Raw genomic sequence first — 18,563 nt, forward strand, 5'->3', positions numbered from 1 at the left:
CAACCGGCAAAAAAAAATTGAGGAAATTAAAAAATAATTTAAAAATAGGGGGGTTAAATTGCCTATAATGTTATTGTTCGTCTTTCTGACAGCTCCGTCAAGGGGGATGAACCTGCAGATGCAGCGATGTTTAAATGTTTTTAAAAGTTAAAAGCTTTAAGGTTTATATATATATTCATTGCATGTGAAGTTTGTTCAGTGTAAGTACAGTATAGAATTTTTGTATTTTAAATTGTTTATTCTTAATGCAGGTGTATTAGTTAGGCATTGTAAGTGTAAGTCTCATGCAACCAGAAAATACACTTATCCAGCACCTCCCAATCCCCATAGGTGCCAGATACAAGGGGTTTTACTGTATTAAATTTTCATAGTTGGAAATAAAATATAGTACAGAAAATATACTGTGTCAGCAGTGCAGGGAGATTTTATTTTATAGACATACAGGCCATTTTGGCCCACAAATCAGTGCTACCTAATTGTCCTCCAACCCCAGGTATGTTTCGATCAGTGGGAGGAAACTGGAGCACTCTGGGAAAATCCCTCACAGATACAGGAAGAATATACAAACTCCTTACAGACAGTGTGGGATTTGGATCCAGGTCCCAATTGCTGGCACTGTAAGGCGTTGTGCTAACCGCTACGCTAACCATACCACCCCAAATTCTTTGGTGATGTTATGATGAGTGTCAAGCAGGGAGAGTCAAGATTCTATCTCCATATACGTCGATTCCCTTCTATTTATTTCTCTTTCTTCTCTGCCTTTGAAGAGAGTGTGTTTCTCATTTGATGTTCGGGTGCAGGCAGAGATTTAGTTTCTGCATATTACAGGACATTAGGGTACAGTGTTTATAAAATTCCAAAATATTCCAGATGTTTTGGGCAAATACTAAATTTATTGTAGTATAAACTCATGAAAAGAGGCCCTAGCATAGGAGGAAGCTCAGTGACACAAAATACTAACATTGGTGGGTGGCATGTAATCTCTTGTTCAATGTGAAAGGGAAGGTCACGAGGGATTTTAATAGAACTGGCTGACAAAGCCAGATGTGGCGTTATAATGTTAACAGATGTGAACAAATAGAAGCAAGACATTGTTACATGTTGTAACTTTTTCAAGAATCTGAAAATAATTCCCTCTTTGAAATATACTAATAGTGAATTATACACAACAAAGGCAACAGAGGGTTTATAGTGTCCAAGGGCACTAACACGGAAAAGTAAGTCAAGTTTATTGTCATCTGATTGTTCAGGTACCACCCAAAATAAAACTCTCTGAGTGAAGAACTTTCCACTAATGTTCCCTAAACCTTTCCCCTTTCAGCTTAAAACTATGACCTCTTGTATTTATCTCCCCAATCTAAGTGGAAACATCCTACTCACATCCACTCTGTCTATACCTCTCATAATCTTGTAAACCTCTATCTAATCTCCTCTCATTCTTCTTTGCTCCAAGGAATAAAGTCCTTGTTTATTATTTTAATCTTTTATCTGTAACTCAATTCCTGAAGACCCAGCAACATCCTTGTAAATCTTCTCTGCACTCTTTCTATCTTATTGACATCTTTCCTGTAGTTAGGGGACTAGAACTGCACACAATATTCTGAATTTGGCTTCTCCAATGTCTTAAACAATAGTATCCCAAACCTATACTCAATATCTGTACTTTGATTTATAAAGGCTGCCAAAAGCTTTCTTTACAACCCCGTCCACCTGTGACACCACCTTTAGGGAATTATGTATCTACATTCCCAGATCTCTTTACTCCTCTGCACTCCTCAGTACCCTATCATTTACTGTATATGTCCTACCTTGGTTTGCCCTTCCACAATGCAACACCTCACATTTGTCTGCATTAAACTCCATCTGCCACTTTTTGGACCATTTTACCAGTTACTCCAGATCCCTGTGCAAGCTTCGACAATCTTTCACACTGTCCACAACACATCCAATCATTCTGTAATCAGCAAACTTGCTGATCCAATGTACCACATTATCATCCAGGCTGATCCAATTCAATTTATCACATCATCATCCAGATCATTGATAATATACAACAAACAACAATGGCCCCAGCACTGATTCCTGAGGCACACCACTAGTCACAGGCCTCCAGTCTGAGAAGCAACCATCCACTACCACTCTCTGTTTTCTCCCACACAGTCAATTTCGAATCCAGTTTGCAACCTCTCCATGGATACCTATTGCCTTAACCTTCTGAACTAACCTCGCATGTGGGATCTTGCCAAAATCTTTACTAAACTCCATGTGGACAACACTCACAGCCTTTCCTTCATCTACCTTCTTGGTAACCTCCTCGAAAAATTCTACGTTTCATTAAACATGACCTACACCTGAACTTTGAAGGCATTTGCCGACCATGGGAATGAAGCAGAGATAGATGGCACATGGAATGTTCCCATGGATTTCCCAGCAGATCCGTTAGATGGGCAGGGGTGGATGTTTGAGCCCATACTCTGCACCACAGCTGGTGCATGGCTCTTAGAAATATTTTCCCTTCCCACTATGTATGGCCTGGGACCCCTGGAGCCATTTAGCATGGATACAAACCAGCTGTCTGGTTTCTTTCCAACTCTGGAGAGTTGAAAGACTCAATCTGAACTTTGACTTTCATTTGCCACTGTAAGCACTTTGGAGCATTCTTTTTTTTCCCTAAATCAGTCAACTTGAATGTGGACAGATTCCATTCAGCTGGCTCATGGGTGCAGCACAGCGATTTTAAAAAGGCAATTTCGAGGAATACAGTGTATTAATATCAGTTACATTCCAAGTTAAATAGTCGGCATCCAGATACAATTGTTTCTTCATCAAAATAGACATGAAAAACTAAGCCACAGAAATCATCTGCTGTTCATACATCAAGCGTACAAGGTGATGCCATCTACATATTGACATCTGTTCTGAAGTTGTGTTTGCTGATTTCACACACACACTGCTCACTCAAGAGAGGGTGAAATTCGATGTGGTAGACTGTTCTAAAATCAGGAGGAAATGTAAACATAGACCGTTCAGCCATTAGTGGAATCCATGCACTTGAACTCAACTACTTCTTGCTTCTTATGGACATACAGAGTTTCTCTGATGCAAAGGGCAACCAGTCTTTTTCCCTTGCCCTGTGCCAAAGTCCTGTAAACTCCAAAACATCAGAAATTGAACTGTAGAACACTACAGCACAGAAAACAGGACATTTGCCAAAATATTATTCCACAAGTCCCATTGAACTGCATCCAGTCCATAACCCTCCAGACCTCTCCCATCCATGTATCTATCCAATATTCTTAAAACTTGAGCCCATTGACCACATCAGATGGCATTTCATTCCACATTCCCACCACTCTCTGAGAGAAGGTTCCCCCGCTAATGTTTTCCCTAAACCTTTCCTCTTTCACCCTAAAGCCATGTCCTCTCAAATTTATCTCTCCTGATCTGTGGAAAGAGTCTATTCACATTTACTGAATACTGAATCTATTCCCCCTATAATTATGTAAACCTCTATCAAATCTCCCCTCATTTTTCTACGCTCCAAGGAATAATGTCGTAACATGTTCAGTCTTTCCCTGTAATTCAACTCCTGAAGACTTGACAACATCCTAATAAATCTTCTCTGCATTCTTTCAATTTTACTGATAACCTTCCTGTAGTTAGGTGACCAGAACTGTATACAATACTCCAAATTTAGCCTCATGAATGTCTTATATATCCTCACCATAACATCCCAGCTCTTATATTCAATATTTTAATTTATGAAAGGCAAGATGTCAAAAGCTTTCGTTTGCTAATCCAATTTACCACATTATCATCCAGATCATTGATAGAGACAAACAACAATGGACCCAGCACCGATTTCTGAGGCACACCACTAATCACAGACTCAAGTCTGAGAAGCAAGCATTCACCACCACTCTCTGTCTTCTCCCATTCAGCCAATTTCAAATTCATTTTATAACCTCTCCATGAATATCTAGTATCTTAACCTTCCTGACTAATCTCCCATGTGGGACCTTGTCAAAGGCCTTACTAAAGTCCATGTAGACTGCATCCACAGCCTTTCCTTCACCTACTTTCTTGGTAACCTCCTCAAAAAACTCTATAACATTTGTTAAACACGATCTAGCACGCACAAAGCAATGATGACTATCCTTAATCAGCCCTTGGCTGTCCAAATATTTGCATATGCAATTTCTCAGAACATGCTCCAATAATTCACCTACCACTGGCCGGAAATTTCCTGGTTTACTTTTGGAGCCTTTTTTAAAAACACAGAACAACATTGGGTACCCTCCAATTCTCCAGCACCTCACCCGTGGTTAAGGACATTTTAAATATTTCTGACAAGGCCCCTGCAATTTCTACTCTAGCCTCCCTCAAGGTCTGAACAAATATTATGTCAGGCCTGGGGGAATTTATCTACCTTTATTTTCTGTAAGGCAGCAAGCACCTCCTCCTCTTTGATCTTTATATATTCCATGACAAGACTGCTTGCTTCCTTCCTTATATACTATGCAAGTTTCCTGAGTAAATACTGATGAAATAAACACTGTTTAAGATCTCCCGGGAAAGCCCATACAGACACAGAGAGAACATAAAAACTCCTTACAGACAGCATGGAATTTGAACCTTGGCCCTAATCACTGGTGCTGTAAAGGCGTTGCATAAACCGCTACACCAACTGTGCCACCCCATAAAATGGACAGTGGTAACACAGTGTGGAACAAGCTCCAGGGCAGAAACAAATGGCACATACCAAGTGTATTTTTGCAGTTAGTATGGTGGTACTCAATGGTCTTTCCCTGTGATGGAAAAAGGAATGAATTTTATTTGCACGAATGCACAGGAAACAATTTCAAAAGCTAAAGTTAAATCAGAAAAGCATCAATTAATACTTGAGAAAGGAAACGGGAGCATTTGTATTAAAAATACACAGTAAATAATGGGGGAACTCAACTGGTCTTGCAGCATCCAGAAGAGGTAAAGATATATAACTGATGTTTCGGGCCTGAGCTCTTCTTCAAAGTAGGACGACAAAGCAGGCAGGTGTCTCAATAAAAACTGAGAAAGGGAGAAGTATAGGAGGGGAGGAGTCCAGATCAACAAAGGGTGTAAATTGGATAAGAGGAAAGGTGAGAATTGCAACGAAAGGTGATCCAAAATCAATTCTCACCTTTCCTCATCATATCCAATTAACACCTTTTGTCTAATGGTTTGAACTCTCCCTTCCCATTCTTCCCCTTTCTCTCTTAGTCTTTATTGGGCACCTCCCATTTAAAAAAACCTTATACCTAGAAGAAGGGCACAGGCCTGAAATGTCGGTAATATATCTTTACATCCGATGGACACTGTGAGACTGGCTGAGATCCTCCAGCATTTACTATGTGCTTTTACTACAATCACAGCATTGGTAGACTTGAGTGTTTCACTGGAGCATTCATATGAAGACTCAACTTTAATAAAGGTAGCAGCAGCAAGGAATCCTGGCGGGAAGATGTACAGGTCCGAAACTTGATTTAAAAAGCGAAATCCCAAGATTCATAAATAGAGGAGACTGGAAAAGTTGTGACCTTTTATAAAACACGTCAATCGTATTGTGTAAAATTTTGGTCACCCACATTGTGGAGGTATTACTGGTGGCATGAAGGTGCCAATCCACAGGACAGGAAAAAGCTACAGAGGGTTGTGAACTAGGCCAGCCCCATCACAGGCATCAGTCTTCATCTCAAGTATACCTACAGGGGGCAGTGTCTCAACAAAGCATGCCTCTATCCTCAAGTATCCTTATCACCCCGGTCATGCCCTCTTCTCACTGCCAGGCCCTCTTCTCACTGCTACCAATAGAGAAGGAGCCTGGATATGAACACCCAACAGCACAAAATCAGCTTCTTCCTCTCTGCCATCAGATTTCTGAAAGGACAATGAACCTCGGACACTTTTTCTCTTCTTTTGTGCCAATTTACTTATTGCATTTTTTAAAAAAATGTAAACCACAGCAAATTTTGTGACATGTCCATGACAATAAATTCTGAGTCTGTGTGATGGCTGTGCTCATCTGAGGTAGGTGGAGAGAAAATATCTCCAGTGGTAGAAGGACCAAGAAGCAGAGGAGATAGAATGTAGGAAACACAGGCTGAAGAAACAAAGGCAATTTGGATCTTTGCAGAGCAAGTGAGGTGAGGGCACTGTGTTAAAGGAATGTGGGGATGGAGTCACTTATTTTCTGAAGGGAACTGGATCAGAACTTGAAAGGAATAAAAGGATTATTGGAAAAGACAGCAAATTAGGATGTTGCATGAATCAGCAAAGAGCCGCAGAGACAGAAAGTACCAAATAGACTTTCCAATACATGATTACATGGCCATTATTCACCACATTTAAATTTCGATCTTCTTGATCAAAGTTCAAAGGTTCTTATTAGTGTCACATATTAATATATTAAAACTGTAATCTTCATGATCTTCAACAAAGCAAACAAAGAGTCTCCATGAGCATTGCCTGGCTCCTCTGACAACTGGAGAGAGAAAGAGAAGCAAAAGAGAGTCCCTTCATTCTGTCATTCCTTGACGAGGGCTCAAGCCCGAAATATTGGTTATGTATCTTTATCTTTATCTTGGTTTGACCTGTTTGAGATTCTCCTGCATTGTGTTTTTACTTCAATCATGGTGTCTGCAGATTTTACTTCCGTCCCTTCAGAGAACTGAGTATTTTTTAATTTACCTGAACTGTGGTGTAACAACCAAGCCAACGATTTACTTTTATGACAACAGTGTGTTTCTCAGTAATAGTGCAATCAGATAAAAAGGAAGTGCTGCTGATCTGGGCCAGTACAAAAGGTCTCAGCGATGCCACATCCCACTATGATTACTTTAGTTGGAGTCCAATGTAAACTACAGCTGTTTTATCAGGACTCAGAGAGAAGATGGTCACTGCCAACAAACCTTACTTGTGGCCACATAGAATGAAGGCAGGAGATCACTGGGCTAACGACCCCAATCATTTTAGAAAAGCATGTTTTAACTGCAACGCAAAGCTGTCCAACATCAAGGATTTTAACTTGACCCTTAATTCTCAAATGGAAATGGCATTTGATTTAGACCATCTTGGATGTGAAATTAAGCTGCCAGATTTGAATGATTCATGCACAGTAAAAGCACTCCGGTCTTTGAGATTTACTTAAAGGAAGCCAATTAAGTATTTGTTGCGACCAGGCCGTCAGGCAGTGGAGATAATCCAATGATTTTCCCCAACCACGGTCCATATGTGATCATGAGATAACAGACTGGGAATCTTTAGGTTAGATACCATTGCAGTAAATCTCTGACTAACATAAAAGATATATTGGTGTTTCTTTCAAAAGCTCCTCATGATCACAGGAAATTCTAATTGCCTTTGTTTCCTATAAACTGCTAGGCTGCAGGAATCCCTGAGTGTTGTGGACAACTCCACTAACATCAAAGTTACAATAACCTCATGACATTTGGTGATGTTGATTGAAGCACAAGATCAGTCAGGGCTTGAGTGTCCTTTCCAACAGCACACCAAGGAATTTTAATACGATAGGTTAACATAGCATTTAGCACAACACTGGTAAAGCACCTGCATTCAGATTCTTTGCTGGCTGTAAGGAGTTGTACGTTCTCCCTGTGTCTGTGTGGGCTTTCCCTCGGTGCTCCGGTTTCCTCCCACCTTTCAAAACATACAGGGATTGTGGGTTAATTGGGTGTAATTGGCCAGCAGGGGCTTATGGGTTGAAAGGGCCTGTTACCATGCTGTATGCCCAAGTTTAAATTTAAATATCTGGATCAATCTTCCATTGCCCCAGGATCATCAGTAATTTATCATTTCTTCATACGTATCCCTGGGAGCGATTTGGGATGTGTCTCCCAACACATGGGTAGGGTCCACTGTGGCCCAGGGAGAGTCAGCAAGGATGGACTCTGAACCACTTTCTTCACCAGTGATTTCTTGCCCTTCACACTCTTCAGCTTTCGAAGCATCAATGTCACCACTCTGAGAACATTAAAGCCTTCAACAATATCGAGGAGGACTTCTTGAATTAAAAAAAAATACTCAAAGTGCAAGAATTAAAAGTAAAACATTTTTATTTTGGGAAAGCCACATTTTCCCCAGGTCTGACGCAGACTCGGAGGCAAGTTCCCAGCTGGATAATCGGGGGAAGGTCACAGTGCATGGCTCAGTCCTACATCAGGAATGTTACCCATGACCTCTGAGGTGAGATGTGATGTCCAGTTACTGAAGGCAAGTTTATTGGAAATGCCTACCAGAGGTTAGGGCTGGAGATGAGCAATGGCCCCCTCAACATGCACTTTCACCTTGTCAAGGTTTCGTCCACCATGGGTACAGAGTAGAGCAAAGGGATAAGAGGGGAATTATTCTAGGTATAGGTTCTCCCTGAATTGTGACCTATGCAACTTATGTCCATCCACACATACGACCGATTTAAAAAAAATAAGAAAAAAATATGAAATTTACACGATCTATGTTGTATTTGACCAACTGTTACAGGGATACAGGGCATGCAAGGGCCAAAATGTGTGTACTTGGCTTGTTAGTTGGCATACCTGGATCCGTAGGCTGGGCATGGCCATCTTGATTCCTGTGCGCTTCCCTGAGTCTTAGGTTGCTGCATGCACAGTGGGTTTGTGCATTGGTGTTTGGTTGGCGCATGATGAGATTTAAGGGTGCAAATTCAATATCATTTGGGCACTTAACTCTCATGCAATCCCTAACCGAACTCCAATACATGAATCCATTGCACATGCACCAGCTAAAGACTTGTGCCTACGGATCCAGGGATGCCAACTAACAAGGTAAGTACAAAACTCCGATATATATCCATTCTGACATTTGACTGGTCATTCAGAAGGGAACATGGATATATGTTGGGAGTACCTCCACCTGATAGCCCGCAGCTTATCAAGTTCAAAATTACACATTTAAAAACCAAGGCAGAGATTGATAGGCCATAGGGGGTGGGGAGAAGGCCAGGCAATGGAGCTGAGTGGATCAGCTAACGATTGAATGGCGGGACAGACATGATGGGATGAATGACCTATTTCAGCTCCTGTGGCTTATTTCAATACGAATGGCTGGGACTGTGAATATGAAGACACACAGCAGCCAAAGTTTTACTGAATGGTGTAACATCTTTGACAAGCCAAATGACTGAAGACTGACTTGATTTTATTTAATTCAGTATTCACTTTGGGCCTTTTAGTAAATTAGAGAACATCATTCCCGGTAGATAATGTCGATGAACGGTGGTTTCAGTCTGACAGTGCATGAGACCATGGACAGACATTTCAGCAAGGAAATGGAATGGGGAATTGAAATAGACAAGAATACACCAGACTCCAGATCTTATTTATGGATGTAGTTGAACAGGGACAGAAGGACATAACTGGAGAGGAGAGACAAGAATGAGCCAAGGGGTTCAAGGCCAGAAGATCTGCTTCAGGAACTCATCTCTCAACAGTACTACCGAACCATACAGTCTTCTCTATCACAATGGAATGGAGAATCAACATTTTGGGGCTGGGACCCTTTATCAAAACAACAGTAAAAGGGTAAAACTACATATAGAAGGGGGGATAGTAGCAGGGAGGGGCCCAGAGGTGTTAGGCAGAAGGTGTGAGAGGTGAAAGGAATGGTAGAGGGACAAACCATTAGGTACAGTGGGAAAGAAAAATTAGAGAGGGGGAAAAATGAATACAGGACTGGGTACAGAGATGAAAACAGTGGAACCAATAGGGGTGGGTGTTAAATTAGAAAAATCAATGTCCATGCACCCCCCCCCAATCTTCTTTCCTTCTTTATTCAAGCAATTTTACCTTTTTTTAATCTTAGTCTCGATAAAGGATTTCAGCTCAAAATGTTGACTGATCATTTCTTACTCATGGATGCTGTCTGTCTAACCGACTGAGTTCCTCCAACAATTCTTTGTCCTTTGTCTCTGGAAGTTGATTCACTCAGGGTAGGTGAGATACAAACCAGGGGACATAGGTTAGGGTGAAAGGGGAAATTTGTTCATACAGAGAGTGGTGGGAGTGTGGAACGAGTTGCCAGCTGAAGTGGTGAATTCAGGCTCAATTTTATCATTTAAGAAGATTTTGGACAGGTCAGTGGATGGAGGACTATATTCTGGGTGCTGGTCAGTGAGAATGGGCAAAAAAATGGTTCGGCACAGGCGAGAAGGGCCAAAGGGGCCTGTTTCTGCACTGTAATGTTCTTCAGTTCCTAATCGACAGCAGTTTAAAAAGAAAATCACACGAGCTCAGAAGGCAAGCATTGTTTACATGGATGACCTTGGCAGCAATACAAATGCCCCAGAATGTTGTTTTTTGGAATAGTGGTATAATCGATCTGAATAGTAAAACTGGTTCCGATGATCCAAACTATTAACTTCACAGTTAAATTATTTTAGCAAAATGCCACGCTTTGCATCATCTGAGAAAAAGATGCAGAAATGGTCAAATTGACAGGAAAGTTAAGTGGAATTTTTAGTTTTTCTCCCTCCCCTTTCAGAAAAATCAGAATAAAAGAGCAGTGTATTCCAAGGCGAACACACTGCAGCGTTGGCAGGCTCACCCACGCATCTTGTTCATCTTCGAACACATGAATCAGAGAGAAAGCAGTCCTCCTTTTATCCTCAAGCACAGTTTCCAATAAATTGAAAATTTGATCCCACAAAGAACCTCGGAGAAGTAATCAGTGCAGGATGACTGATTTTAGTTTCCAAACCACGTATTTTCCACATTATTCAACAGCAACCCTCACGCAGGCAAATGCTTATTTTTATAGACAGCAGCTGCTAAATCACAGAAATTATATTTCTGCAGCTCCTGAAATAAAATGTGAATGCAAAATCAAATTTGGAGCCCTCGAGAAGCAGCAGATGCTGGAGTCCGGCGAAGCACACACCTGCTGGAGGGACTCAATGGGTCGAACGGCATCCGTGGTAGAGGAAGGTGGCTCGACAATTCAGGCCAGAACCCTTCATCCAGACCGAGAGCGTGGAGGAGAAATAGGCAGTAAACTGTGTACAGGATCAGAGGAGTTTTCTCTGAAGTATCAGAAGCTGAGGAGAGACTTGATAGAAGTTTATAAAATTATTGAACGCTACAGGTCAGTACAGGCTCTTCGACCCTTGATGTCGTGATCACCTATATATATCTACCAAAAAAAATCACTAAACCCTTCCTACGTATAACCCTCCATTTTTCCTTTATCGATATGCTTGTCTAAAGAGTCTCTTAAATGCCCCTATTGTTCTAGCCTCCACCATCACCCTGGCAAGGCATTCTGGCACTCACAACTCTCTGTGTAAAAAAAAATTGGCCCATGATATCATCCTTAAAACACAGGGTGGGGGCCTGGAATGGGCTGCCTGGAATGGTGGTGGAAGCAGATACAATAGTAGTGCCAGTCAGGGATTGATGAACAAGGGAGAAGGATGATAGACATATAGGAAGGTGGAGGCAGCTGATTGGTAGGTCCCATATCCCTCCTACCTTGTCTCCATTATACTGGCCATTTCCCCTCTTCAGCCTTCACAAAAAGTTCCGACCCAAAATATAGAACATTCTTTCTCCCAGTGAATACTGCTCGATCCGTGGATTGTTTTTTGCTGCAGGAATACATTAGCTTTAAAAAAACCCTCACGAGTGGCCATGAAAATGTAGGCTATATTAAATAATCTTTTAGGAAACCGATCATCCAGATAGGGTTAACTCATACAGTTAATGATTGCCCTCAATAGACACCCAACCATCAGCCCAAACTACTAACTCTCCTTCCCTTAGTCATTTAATTGGATATCAATCCACCCCAAACCTTTTACCTCCTGACTATTCGCTTTGAGTGATTCTTCCTCCTGATCTCCACCCATTACAGTCTTCTTTTGCTCTCCTCACCATCCACTCTTTAAACCCTGACAGAGAACAGTAGAAGAACAAGCCTTTCAGCCCACATCATCTGTGCTGAACCAAAACTCTGCTGTTTGGAAAGGGCCTCTAACCCCTGTACATCCTAGAGCCTACCAAAAGTCTCTTAAACTGCACTATTGTACCTGCTTCCACTATTACTTCTGGCCGCAAATTTCAGGCACCCACCACTCTCTTGGTTAAAAAAACATCTCACCTCACCTTAAATGTGATATATTTACCCCATGAAAATATTCTGAAAGTCTATGCCTCTCATAATTTCATGAACTTCTATCAAGGTTCCTTTTACCCTCTGATGCTCCAGGTTAGTGTGATGCTGTTACTCAGCCATTCACCTGGGTTCAAGTCCAGCATTGTCTGTAAGGAGTTTGTACATTCTCCCCATGTCTGTGTGGGTTTTCTCTAGGTGCTCAGGTTTCTTCTTACCCTCCAAAATGTACTGGGGTTGTAGGTTAATTGGGGTATTGAGCAGCACAGGCTCATGAGCCGGAAGGGCCTATAACTGTGCTTTATGTCTACATTTAAAATTTAAATTGAAAGCAATCCACTTTTGTCCAGCCTCTACCCATAGTTAATATCCATAATCCAGACAGCATCATCTTGTGTACCCTTTCCAAAGCCTTCATGGGGTGACCAGAATGACACACAGGATTCCAAGTGGGGCCTCACCAAAGTTTTATACAGCTGCAACTTGGCTTATTAACTTTTATCAATGCACCACCCAATGAAGCCAAGCATGGCATACAACACCTTTATTACCCTTCCTGTGTGTGGTCTCACTTGCACCACAACATTCCTCTGTCGATCAATAGTTCTGCTATTTACTATGATCTTTCCTCTTGCCTTTGACCACCCAGGCATAAAGAGATCCTGCAGGACTTACCCGTGTGGTCAGCTGTAGTGTAGGAGAGCAGAAATCCCCTTCCAGTTCGATGAGTGATACTGCGGAACTCCACCACCACTGTACTGGATGTCATTTGTATTCTTGGCAGGTCCTGATTCATGTTTCCACAGTAAGGGCCTGCCAAAAAATGTACAAATTCAGACACAGCAGGAAGTAGCAAAACACAGGATGGAAGAGAGAAAAATATGTATCAGACCGTTACAACCTTATGGAATCCCAAGACACCATACAACCAGTAAACATGGGGACCAATTGGCACTCACCAAAATCACTAGGATAATGAGAAGATTTTTATATTTTTGGCAATATTTGTTCCACAATAAACACAGGCCCAGGTAACTCTTCCCTCATTTCTTTTGGATAATGGTGTAGACCACACATGTCAAACTCTGGCCCATATTTGGCCCGCAAGATCATATTAAATATATATTAGAGTTGGCCCGCTGGCCGTCGCGCCAATATAGCGCATGCACACTGAAGGTGAAAATGAAGACGCCGGAGGTGTGGAGGGATCTCAGAGTCCCGAATCCCGGGGATCGGAGCGCCGCACTCAGCCCACCCGGCTCCCGGACACACAGACGCGGCTGGAGTTGGGGACCATCCTTGCTGGGTCTGCGCTTCAGCGGCGACGCCAGACCGAACGTCTCGTTGGCGATGCCTTCCCCCTCGCTCCGTGCGCGGTGGACCCTGCCTCCCGCTCCTTTTGTTGGAGACGAGCCCGGCGCCGTGAGATCGCAGTTTAATCCCTCTCCAACCATGGGAGGGGGGTGGGAGCAACGCGCTCTTCTCAGCCAATCCCTCCACCGCCCCAGACGCCGGCGTTTCAACAGGGTGTTCGGGTGCCTTCGTCAGGCGACCGACCTGTTGGTCCAAGACAAGGCGAGAGCGTACAAACTCCACACAGACAGCACCTGAACTCGGGTGAACGTGGAGCTGCGACCCCACATTCCACATCAGGACTGTGTGCAAGATTAGGAGCAGTGAGACGGAAGCTTATTTTGTTCCTGTGATTTAAGCCTTTTTTGGGATTGGGGGGGGTCCTTCTCTGACCACTTGCCTAACAATTAACCTAATCAGATGTGGAGTTGCCACAATACAACAGTTCTCAACCTTTTTCTTTCCACTTGCGTCCCTGTGCCATTGGTGCTCTGTGATTAGTAAGGGATTGCTTAAGGTGGTCTGTGGGTGGGAAGAAAAAGTTTGAAGACCACTGCTTTAATCATCCCTCATTGACTCGTCATGTGCACGGTTTCAGACGCTAAAGGAAATGGGCCAATGACAATGAAAGAGTTTATCCAAAACTATTAGTAAACATTTATTTTAATAAGAAAAAGTTTAACATTACATATGTTGAAAGAAGAGAAAACATGCAGATGTTGTTGAAAATTTTCAATAAATATTTAGTTCGGCCCTCGACTTAGTCCAAGTTTTTAATTTTGGCCCTCCGTGAATTTGAGTTTGACACCCCTGGTGTAGACTATTGCCAGAGGGTAGTGAATCTGTTGAATTTGTTACCACAGGCAGTAGAGGAGGGGAAGTGTATTTAAGGCAGAGATTGACAGCTTCTTGATTATCCAGGGCATCAAAGGTTATGGGGAGAAGGCCAGGCAGAGGGCCTGAATGGAGAAATGGATCCACTCATGATTGAATGGCAGGGCAGACTCAGTGGGCTGAATGGCCCATTGCTGCCCCTCTGTCTTAAGGTTTGAGCATTCTGGGGGTTGTAGGTTAATTGGGTATAATTGGGCAGCATGGTCTCGTGGGCCGAAATGGCCTGTCACTATGTGAACAATTAAATTAAATCCCATTTGCCTTCTTGACAGTCTGCTGCACCTGCAAACCAAGTGTTTTTTTTTGTGATTAGTGCACAAGCATTCCCAGGTCTGCACAGCAGCATCCTCCTGTATTTCAACCCACAGGGCACAAGCATGGGTCAAGAGAGAATTTAAAAAAAGTCATGGGCTTATACAAAACTTTCAGAAAAGTGGCTGAGGTAGAAGATCAGCACATGGAGAAGATACAAGACTGTTGATTGAAAATTAGGATCATTGGGTCAAACAGCAGGAAGCAGACCTTTTGGCCCCTGTCTGTGTACTGAGCAGCAAGCATTTACACAAATCTCTTTTTTTTTCACCACATTCCCATTTACTCTTCCAGATCTTGTCCTCACCAAGACATCAGTGGTGATTTAGTGGTCTATCAAGCTACCAAATCATTACTTTTTGTTTGATGCAGGAGAAAACCCACACATCAGAGAGAGAGAGTGAGCACACAAACCCCACTCACAGATAGCTCCCGAGGTCAGGATCGAACTGGGGTGACTGGAACCCTGAGGCAGCAGCACTCTGCTAGACCTCCAGCAACACCAAAGTCACTCAGCAGCATGAACGATATGCCACGTCAAGCAAATATTACAACACAATTTCAACAGCTGCTGTGTGGGCAGATTTAATTGGTGTGACTTTGCAAAGCTGTTAGCTTTGGAGCTTGACAAACTGGAAACTGACTGTGAAGTGCATTTTGCTGCTGGAACAACTTTAGTTAAAACATGTTTAAGTCAAGTAGATTTAAGAGAAATTTGGACAGGAGGGTTATGGAGGCAATATGGTCCAGGTGCAGGTCAGTATTATCATCTGAATGTACAAGTAACAACCTGATGAAACAGCATTCTCCAGTCCACAGTGGCAACAGGCAGACACACACCAGAACACATATACAAACAATAGATATGTGGGACAAGTATTTCATCTATACCACTAAATAAATAAATATTGTTTCATGAATATGAGAGTCTTGGATAGGTCTAGGCAGGGTACTAGTTTGGCATGGTCTAGAAGGGCCAAATAGCCTGATTCTGTGCTGTACCATGTTCTAAATCAGTGGCTTTCAAACTTTTTCTTTCAACTCATATATCACCTTAACTATTCCCTATGCCATAGGTCAGGGGTGTCAAACTCAAATTCACGGAGGGCCAAAATTAAAAACTTGGACTAAGTCGAGGGCCGAACTATATATTTATTGAAAATTTTCAACAACATCTGCATGTTTTCTCTTCTTTCAACATATGTAATGTTAAACTTTAGGATATAACTTTAGGAGGATAATGTTACAGGTCAGGAGTAGGTAGCTCAAGTTCACCCTTTGCTTGACCTGAGGGAAACATATTTGGTCCCTGTGGAGATGTAGTCAGTATTCACAGGCTGTGTCCATTTTGGCCTGCATCAGGACTCAGCATTTCCTGCTCACTCCTCAGGCTCTAGGTCTCTATTCACCCTTGACCCACCATCCCTCTACCTGACCAGTCCTTTACCCAACCTCTACTCACCCCTCACTCCACTCGCTCTGCCTCTACCCACCCCATCCTATACATGCCCCTCTACTGCCTCTCCCCTTAACCTGTTCCTCCCTCTACCCGTCTCTCACCCTCTAATCACCCCTCCCCTACTCGCCCTGCCCCTCCCCTACTCGCCCTGCCCCTCCCCTTTTACCTCTTCCCTATCCACCCCTCCTTCTACTCATCCCTCCCTCTAACTGCCCCTCGCACCACCATAACTTCCCCTGCCCATTACTCCTCACCTACACCCTCTGCCCACCCCTGCTTACCCACCCACTCAGGCCTAGCGCGCTGCCGATCAGCCTTTGCGGACAGCCACCATCTCTCTCTTCACGTGCAGGGCCGAACCAGCCGTCCCTGGGGTCCGCATGGGTGCAAGCGCTGAAGGCCGTGGCGACCAGGGGAAGTGCGCTCGCGCTGTGGAAGTGCCATCCGGTGCCAGTCGCGCGGGGCTCGCACTGCCCGGGGGCCGTGCGCAGCCTGCCATGTCCATCGCGCCGACAGGCAATCACAGGCGCTCGCCCATCCGCCGCACCGCTTGACAGGTGGGAGAAGTGACTGGTTGTGCGGGGAGCCTTCCAACCGGCTTGCCGACTGATGACATCGCCAGACTTCTCGTGTTACAATTTCTAGTGTTACAATGGGGAAGGATGTGCAATGAAGGGGGAGGATGGTGGGGGTGACATTACCAAAAAACAGCATCGGCGGGCCACCTCTAATACATTTTTGAAATGATCTTGCGGGCCAAATATAATTATATCCCGCGGGCCAGAGTTTGACATGTGTGCCATAGGTGCTCTGTAATTAATAAGGGATTGCTTAAGGTGGTATGTGAGTGGGAAAAAGATTGAGAACCACTGCTCTACACCAATTGTTACTGATATATTTTGCTTGAGAAAAATTGTCATTGGAGTTAGGAAACCATGCATATAACTAGTCAATTAGGTATAATTAAAGCAGTGGTTTTCAAACTTTTTCCTTCCACTCACATACCACCTTGAATAATCCCTTACTAATTACAGAGCACCTATGGCTTAGGGCACACAAGTCAAACTCTGGTCCGCGGTATAATTATATTTGGCCCGCAAGATCTTTTCAAAAATGTATTAGAGGTGGCCCGCCCTGCAGCGAGAGCCGATGCTGTTTTTTGGTAATGTCACCCCCACCATCCTCCCTTCATTGCACATCCTTCCCCATTGTAACACGAGAAATTGTAACACGAGAAGTCTGTCGATGTCATCAGCCGGCAAGCCAGTTGGAAGGCTCCCCGCACAACCAGTCACTTCTCCCACCTGTCGAGCAGTGCGGCAGATGGGCGAGTGCCTGTGATTTCCTGTCGGCGCAACGGGCATGGCAGGCAGCGCACAGCCCCCGGGTAGCGCGTGCCCCGCACGACTGGCACCAGACGGCCCTTCCACAGCGCGAGCGCACTTCTCCCGGTCGCCACGGCCTTCAGCGCTTGCACCCGCGCGGACCCCAGGGACGGCTGGTTCGGCCCTGCACGTGAAGAGAGAGATGGTGGCTGTCCGCAAAGGCTAATCGGCAGCGCGCTGGGCCTGAATGGGTGGGTAAGCAGGGGTGGGCAGAGGGTGTAGGTGAGGAGTAATGGGCAGGGGAAGTTATGGTGGTGCAAGGGGCAGTTAGAGGGAGGGATGAGTAGAAGGAGGGGTGGATAGGGAAGAGGTAAAAGGGGAGGGGCAGGGCGAGTAGGGGAGGGTGATTAGAGGGTGAGAGATGGGTAGAGGGAGGAACAGGTTGAGGGGAGAGTCAGTAGAGGGGTGTGTATAGGATGGGGTGGGTAGAGGCAGAGCGAGTGGAGTGAGGGGTGAGTAGAGGTTGGGTAAAGGACTGGTCAGGTAGAGGGATGGTGGGTCGAGGGTGAATAGAGGCCTAGAGCCTGAGGAGTGAGCAGGAAATGCTGAGTCCTGATGCAGGCCAAAATGGACACAGCTTGTGAATGCTGACTACATCTCCACAGGGAACAAATATGTTTCCCTCAGGTCATGCAAAGGGTGAACTTGAGCTACCTGCTCCTGACCTGTAACATTATCCTCCTAAAGTTATATCCTAAAGTTTAACATTACATATGTTGAAAGAAGAGAAAACATGCAGATGTTGTTGAAAATTTTCAATAAATATTTAGTTCGGCCCTCCACTTAGTCCAAGTTTTTAATTTTGGCCCTCCGTGAATTTGAGTTTGACACCCCTGGCTTAGGGTTACTTAAGGTAGTATGTGAGAGAAAAGAAAATGTTTGAAAACCATTTTTTTAAAAAATCCTGTGAACTCAAGATATCCCAAGCATTTGAGATGTCTTGAAGGGTCTTCACATCTATCATGTACAAAACATGATGG

General features: G+C 43.8%; 1 protein-coding gene across 2 annotated transcripts in view; it reads right to left on the reverse strand.

Moving 5' to 3' along the window:
* The window catches only part of LOC138741310 (discoidin, CUB and LCCL domain-containing protein 1), a 139,524-nt gene that overhangs the window by 70,806 nt on the left and 50,155 nt on the right, over positions 1-18,563 (reverse strand). For both annotated transcript variants that reach the window (XM_069895168.1, XM_069895170.1), the window contains one exon: positions 12,856-12,993. In XM_069895168.1, the coding sequence (XP_069751269.1) occupies positions 12,856-12,993 (138 nt within the window). The remainder of the gene's footprint in view (positions 1-12,855; positions 12,994-18,563) is intronic.

Source organism: Narcine bancroftii, chromosome 8, assembly GCF_036971445.1.
Source record: "Narcine bancroftii isolate sNarBan1 chromosome 8, sNarBan1.hap1, whole genome shotgun sequence".
Classification (NCBI taxonomy): domain Eukaryota; kingdom Metazoa; phylum Chordata; class Chondrichthyes; order Torpediniformes; family Narcinidae; genus Narcine; species Narcine bancroftii.